This window comes from Aptenodytes forsteri, unplaced genomic scaffold (genome assembly GCF_000699145.1).
Source record: "Aptenodytes forsteri isolate BGI_AS27 unplaced genomic scaffold, ASM69914v1 Scaffold2, whole genome shotgun sequence".
NCBI classification, from domain to species: domain Eukaryota; kingdom Metazoa; phylum Chordata; class Aves; order Sphenisciformes; family Spheniscidae; genus Aptenodytes; species Aptenodytes forsteri.
The window spans coordinates 8,553,934-8,561,661 of NW_008795695.1; the positions used below are offsets into that span (position 1 = coordinate 8,553,934).

At 42.7% G+C, this 7,728-nt stretch overlaps 1 protein-coding gene across 1 annotated transcript in view; it reads right to left on the reverse strand.

Annotated features, from left to right (window-relative positions):
- Positions 1–7,728, reverse strand: part of RUNX1 (runt related transcription factor 1) — a 78,029-nt gene that overhangs the window by 880 nt on the left and 69,421 nt on the right. Inside the window, exon 6 of the mRNA XM_019473037.1 lies at positions 3,179–3,340. Within this exon, the coding sequence (XP_019328582.1) occupies positions 3,179–3,340 (162 nt within the window). The remainder of the gene's footprint in view (positions 1–3,178; positions 3,341–7,728) is intronic.

Consider the following 7,728-nt stretch of genomic DNA (forward strand, 5'->3'; position numbering starts at 1 on the left):
TGGGGAGCAGGGACACAGATCTCAAGCTCCTTGCCCAGCATCACTTGACTCACCATGGGGCCTAAATATAAATTGTCCAGCTTCTGCATAGTCTCTCCTTGCACCCAGTTTTATTTGCCGACTCAAATGAGAAGCTCCATGGTGCAGAGATTGTGGTTCGGGTACACGAATCTGCACAGGCGGGATTTACACACACAGGCTCAGCCCAGCTGTCAGCACTTAGGAGCACAGTTCCCCATTGACTCTCAACACTACCAAAGTCAAGATAAATCAGGTTCACTTAAGGTCTTCGTATCTGGGTCCTCATATAATGTCTACATAATTGTTACTAACTTCTGAAAATCTTGGCTTTAATGAGTATGTAAAAAAGGACAAAGCAGAATGATATATTTGGGGGTTGGCCTTTTTTCTTCCTTTCATGTGTGCTAGAAGCCTTTCTCATCCTGCTAAGTGAAATGTTTTATAGGACAGTCAAATTCTGCTCTGCTTTGTCTGACATCAGTGGAAGTATGCCCGGTCTCATCGTCTCCTTCCCTGGTGTGCAAGGATTAAACAAGCGGAGCAGATAATGGCCTCTTTAGGAAGGATCTTCATCATGACTCAGATTAATGGAAGGTGTCAGTCCCTAGAGTTGGCAGCTATGCATGATTAAAATAACAACAATAATAATTAAGAAAAAATCTTTCCAGAAGACAACTTCTCCTGTCAGACAAGACGTGGAGTCTGCAAAAGAGGAGCCATGCGCTGAAGGAAATACTCATGAGAAGAAGCAGAAAGAAAACAAAGCTCTTGGCTCTGACCAGATTTAAAGCTAGAGCAGACATACTCCAACGCCAAGTTCTGAAAGCTTGTCAACGACACAGCCAGCACACTGATGAATTTCTATAGATTTCTTAGAAAAGCTGTGACGCATGCTGTATGCTTCCTTTTTGAGTTTCCCTTCCATTTTTTTCTGGAAGATTAATGGGACCCCTGAACACATTTCCTTCCCCTAGACCCTGGCACCTTTAGATTTAACATGGCAAGATACGCTATGGTATGGAATGGCAGGAGCTTCAGAGTAGCTAAGGTTGAAGGTGGCAACTGACAACCTGCCAGATTTCAAATGGTACTTCCACACCTCATTCCTGAGAAAGAAATCAAACTTCTTGAAACTGCCTGGAAACATTGCTTATCAGATGAGGGTTTCTTCTGCCCAGTTTGGCAAAAAGCAGAGTAATAAGACTTAATGTCAAGGTGTTTCAAGTATGTCCCATATCTTTGCTTTTTATTCTAAGGCACCGTGTCTTTAGATGGTAGGGCCTAAAAAGACCCTCAAATTGTCTCTTTGTTCTGACAAGGAGAAATTTCTTAGATAGACAGCAAGTGTGTGTGACAGCAATGGGATTGGGGAGAAAATATTGTGAAAGATTTTTCTGAGAATACCGAATGACATTTAACATAGAAGTAACATTTCAGAAGCATTATAAAAAACAATTAAGATGTGTAGAGATTAGCCCCCACGTACAGAATTAAGATGGGAAAGAAAGAATGCTGACATGTGAACGAAGCTCTTCTAGGTTCCTTCACAAATCATGGAGAAACTATGCCTGCCCCTAGGTAAATCACTTTGACCACGGGCACAAAAAGCACCGACAAGCCCTGGTGCTGGTGCTCTACCTCCATGCTCACCATGTGCCACAAAAGAAACACAACGTGGAGTTACTCCACGCGTACACGGCTATCTTCTGTTAGACTGTGCACTCCTGGGGGCAGCCACCATGGAAGCCTTTGGTGCTCATACCGCGCACAGCACGATAAGGGCCCTGATACACAAGGATGACATTTGGGCACTACGGCAATGCAAAAAAATATTGCATTTCAATACTGAGTGCATTCACTCATTTGTGTGCCACCTCAGTCGCCACACTGGTAAAGGTAAAATGTGATTAACATCTCCATTCAGCCTGATTCACGTATCCATACCTACATGTGCACATGCACCAGGCACCCCTGTATAGGGTTTGAAAGTCAAAATAGCTGGTAAATATTAATTTCAAACAATTCTGTCAAGAAAAAATACTTTTCTAAGTAAAAAACTTGATGAAATAATTTGTTTTACTTGAAATCTTTTTCATCCTTCTCTGTTTCTGCATTTTGCCAGTGGAAAGCAGTGCAAAGGGAGGGAAACACAGGGGAGAAAGTAAAAAGGAGTCTTTTCATTTTAAAAGAAGAGCATGTCAATGAAAAATGAGGATTTTATAGACTTTTTTAAAACAAGAAATTTCCTTTTTTTTTTTTTCTTTCTGAAAGGTTTCTTGTATTTTCAGCTATCTCTAAGATTTAATTAGCACCCAGACCTAACAAATAATTTACTTTTGGTGGGCATTGTCGCTGTAACTCTTTCAAAGCAGGCTCTATATGACAAAATAGGACAGGCTGGAGCACGTTCAAGTCATTCTCTCCGACCTTAGAAGAAGCCCCGAGTATTCAAATGAGAGCAATATGTGCGGCCAAAGAAGATACTTTTTAAAAAGTGGTGTGCAAATCTGAATTATATGGCTCTCATTCATTTTAAGAAAATTCCTGCTATTGAACACACACATATTGGTTCAATATGTGTGGGTTAGAGTCAGCAGATGGTCAGCTGAGTATAGTGGAAACCAGGGGGGTAGCTGTCACTTCCATGCTATATTTTTACGTTGGCTTGTAAAGCTCTGCAGTACAATTTGACGAAGATGTAACAAGACAATCCAGTGCAACACTTAAAATGTCAAACCCCACCATCCTGCAGTCAGTGTGTCCACCCATAACCTACTGTGCTCTGGTCTGAATTTAGAGCGAGGGAAGGAAACAGAACTGAAATATCTGTGGCATTCATTTCTTGGCAGATACGATAGCTCTTCAGCAACTCCGAACTATTTTTATAGTTCCATACATCTTCAAAGTGCTGCTTTCTCCTCTTTTTTTTTCTTTTTTGACAATGATATGTTGGGCCCCAAACCATATTTCTTTACTCTTTGCACAAATCCCAGCAAAGCGTTGGAGAAGGCTTGCTGCAGAGGGCCCGCAATAGGCTTCACTGCAACCGGAGAAAAGCTGCGGCAGCACCCTAGGACATTGCAACCGGTTTGCATTGGAGTCAGTCTCGAGGCTTCGGTGAGGCCTGGGGCGGGGGGACTAACTTTTAGGTACTTACTTGACAGCCGGCTTGAAAGCTCTGCGGTGAGGGATGTCATGCCGCTAGCCCTGCCAGGTGATATTGGCGTGGCAGGGTGCACAGAGGGGGTGGCAATGGAGCCCAGGTACTGGTAGGACTGGTCGTAGGACCATGGCGGGGATGGCTGTACTTGCCTTGTGTCTGCAAGGAAAAAGAGACCTATAGGCTGTTTTGAATGATAAAACTTTGCAATCAAATATGTGAACCAAACCACATGGTGGAAATAGAAACTTAAATGCCAAGACAATTACATTTCAGTTCCATAATCCCCTTTGTCAAGAGACCTTCAGATGAATTGCTTTCTAAAATATTATTTGTGCATCTGTGAGTTTTGATCGGTTGATTTTTTCTTGTGAAGCTTTTTGACGGTGGGCAGGGAAAAGCGGGCAGGGAAAAGCAGATTAAGCTTTCCAAGGTGAAAGACTATTCATTGCTGAGATGCATTAGTATTTCGGGCTGTGTGTTCGCGGCCCTTTTAGCCAAAAAGGCATGTCTTGCATGGCACCAAGGAGACAAAAATACTGAACTGTGAGTGTTCCTGTGCAAGCGTGTTAAGTAGAGAGAGAAAAACAAGATGAAAGTGTGTGTGTGCGCGCGCGCGCGCTTATGTTTGTGGGAGACAGAGATGGAGAGTGAAACTAGTGTCCTCCAGAAGGCAGACTCCTACGTGGGTGAAGAGGACTGGGGAATTTGACTTCCTCAGTCTTTTGAAAATCCCAGGCTTAATGAAATGAAGAGGTATTTTGTACATCTATTTTGTATATGCTGAAACACAAAAATACAATTCAGAGTGATGGGTACATCTACTAGCAGTGGTTGAATTTCAGAAACAGAAAGCCTTACACAAACTCTATGGCACTGATAAGCTGAAAATGCAGACACCCTACAAGTACAGGCTTTCTGTAGAAATTGCTGCTTCTTGGAAGCAAAATCTCAAAATGCACAGACGCATAAAACATTTACGGAAAAACACTGACCTGTTATTTTCTAGCCACACGACTAGTTTGGCTGACGTTTGAAATCAGAGATGCATGGCAGGGAATTTGTCCAAACCAGCTGCACCAATGCAGAAACAACTCCTTTCTGCTTATTTCATCTTTGCATGTGAAGCTGGCATTTTTCAGTGTATAGAAATGCCTAATTTTTGTATAAATCAAAGTGAGAAAGATTCCCCCCCCCCCTTACCTACCCAGATTTTTATTACTATTGTTAGTAAAATCTTTTCTATTTTCTTCAGCTCTAAGAGCATTTTGCTGCAGCTTCATCTAGCTAGTTGCCTTTTTGAAAAAGCAAATGTTGGATGAACTGCATTCAGATAAAACTGACATCAGCACGGAAGGGAAATTTCCCAAGTCTGAGATGAAGGACTTCAATCTTCCATTAGAAAGCCCATCTGGAAATTATTATTTTGTTGTGCATTATGGAGATAAGTTTTACATTTTGTTTGTTTCATCTGTTTAAAAGGGAAGATTTATACAAAACTCCAAGCTTTTAAAAAATAACTAATGAAGTCACTTGCAGAATAAACTGAAGTCTTGTAAAGATTTTTCTGCTGAGTAACATATTCAAATTCAGATATTATTAATATTTAATTTTTTTTCAGGCAGACTTCCTTAAAAATAAATCCAGTTGACTCATGCTGTTTTAAAAGCAACATCCAATTGGATTAAATGGACTTCAGTAGAAACAAACAAAAAGACATAGGCACAAAGCCTGTCTTAGTCTGAATTACAACATCATCTCATTGTTAATGTATGGTCAGTGTTTATTAAAGATGACAGGGGGACAGATGAGGGAATTCAGTCTCCAGGGGTAGCATTAGGATAAATACCACAAAGCATCGGCAGAGCAAGCACTGTAATGGTACGACACTGTGTGTTTCAGTTCTAAAATGGGGTTAATTAAATCATTACTCCCTTATTTCAGCACGCAGTCCCATTGATTTCAGTTCAGCAATGAGGCCGAGTACCAGATTCATGATACGTGCGCTGGAGGGATCCCAGCCCAGGGACAGAAACTCCCTCGGCTAGTCCTCCTGCCTGGGGAGCCCCGATGTGCTCTGCCAGGGCTGACGCCACAGGTGACAGAGCCTCCCCTCTGCCACCTCTCTCTCAAGGGCTCTGTTCAACACTGCCACTGCAGAAGCCACTGAACCCCTTTGGCTGGAAATGTTTTATCACCTGCTTTCAGGTGCTCTGTCCTTAGGTCTTGGCACTGCAGAGGAGAGGGGAAAAGTCTGACTTCAGAGCGATCTGGATGTGTGTGAAGGGGGTGCTGCCACCCATCCTTGTTTTTCAGGCTGAAAGGAGAGAACGTATTGTCTGTTTTCTCCTGTCACAAACTGTCATTGCGTGGTGGAGCAGCTCTGTCTGCCACTTTTCTCCTGTTTCTTACACTGCTGGCTTTTCAGGACAGGAGACGTGGTTTTGTCCTGTACCTTGCCCAGCACGCATGGGATCCTGGTCCATAAAACAGTCCCAAGTGCAATAAACACATGAACAACAGTAAGAAGGTGCAGAAAAAGCTGCAGCAGCCGCCTCAGTGGCAGAAGAGGAAGCAAGACCTTGTCACGGATTTGCTAAACACTGACAAGACGAAACTGAAATACGGTTTCTTTCTTTTCGTGCTACTAGATTTAGCTTTGTGCTGTGTCCAGACTAGAAACCGGTAACGGACCAAGTACGTGTCTAGTAACATCCAGAAAGAGACTACCAAGGTATCTGACCTGCCTCGTCCATTTGCTGTTATTACTGACCTCTGAGGTACTTGAAACAGTGAGAGACAGCCCGAGAGACCCCCGTTATTAATCTCCTCATCCCATTAAGTCTTTCTTAAGTGAAAGTTCAAACTACTAATCAATTTTCCGTCTTGGTACCTGTATTCCCAATCCCCGTATTTGCTCTTAAAGATTGGCTTTTTGACATCAGACTGGTTAACACGTTGCCATCTATTCACTGATGTTAATAGAGTGCATTATGTTATGTACGCATATTAAAGCAGGTTGTGCTGACTAACCCCAGGCATCACCTTCACAGTTTTTTAATAACAAGCGGAGAAAAGTATCACTGCAATAGCATTTTTATGGCACCATTTCAGTATCAAGAGGCAGACTCAGCTCCCAGTAAAGGCAAGGTTTGCATTTCCAGCAGCTTCAGTAGGATCTGGATCAGGGGCCTCAAAGAGCATTTTTTTGACATCAACTGGTTAACACGTTGCCATCTATTCACTGATGTTAATAGAGTGCATTATTATGTACGCATATTAAAGCAGGTTGTGCTGACTAACCCCAGGCATCACCTTCACAGTTTTTTAATAACAAGCGGAGAAAAGTATCACTGCAATAGCATTTTTATGGCACCATTTCAGTATCAAGAGGCAGACTCAGCTCCCAGTAAAGGCAAGGTTTGCATTTCCAGCAGCTTCAGTAGGATCTGGATCAGGGGCCTCAAAGAGCATTTTATTTTTGTGATATCTGCTTGACTAACCCCAGGCATCACCTTCACAGTTTTTTAATAACAAGCGGAGAAAAGTATCACTGCAATAGCATTTTTATGGCACCATTTCAGTATCAAGAGGCAGACTCAGCTCCCAGTAAAGGCAAGGTTTGCATTTCCAGCAGCTTCAGTAGGATCTGGATCAGGGGCCTCAAAGAGCATTTTATTTTTGTGATATCTGCTTTTCTTCAGCTTTCAGGTTACCCTAAATTAAACTGGAATGGGTTCAAATTTGCCACAGGACTAGGCTACACAGAAAAGCAACAAACTCTTTGCGAATCCACCTCTTTTCTGGTTTCAAAATAAAGAGGTGCACATCTTGGAAGTTAGCAGCTTGGCATGGGGAACTGAATGTGTGGCTTTGTGTGGCTGGAGTTAATTTGGTGAAAATATGCTGCGAATAAATGGGAGTCGCTTCCCAACTCAGAATATCTGTGAAGAGATTTGCAGGGAGAGCTACTTCAACAAAGGGAAATAACAGGGCTTCGGGCCCACGCCGTTTTAAAGCCAAACAGGATTCCAAAATCATTTAAAAGCGGATCAAAATAGCACGAAACCAAGGAAGTTGCTCCAGTTGGTGATCTGTGCCTAGTCCTCCCGGTATTTCTCCCATTAGCGAGTACTTTCCATTTTTGCTTTTTACGGTGCGAGAAAATGCATTTAAAACATGAAAACAGTTATTAATTGCAATAAAGCACTCCAGGGCGAGAATTATGGTGCAATAATTCACACCTTGCTGTGCAGTCACGAGCTCTCGGCCTCTAGCCTCATGCCTAACAAGCTATTAAGCAGAAAGTATTGAACCATCTTTCGTGCCTCGTCATGTTTTATTGCCACGAGAAGGTTGCGCTCGGCTTGTTTCAAAAAGTTGTAATTAAGCTGTACAAACGTTGCATAACGCTTAATAGTTTAATGAAACAAGCTTCGGCTAGAGACCCGCCGAAAGAACAGCCGGTCTCCCGCTTTCGCGGTGCTCCCTCCGGCCCCGGCCTTCAGCCTTTTTCCAGGCGTTTTCGCCGCGGAGAATCAAAAGCC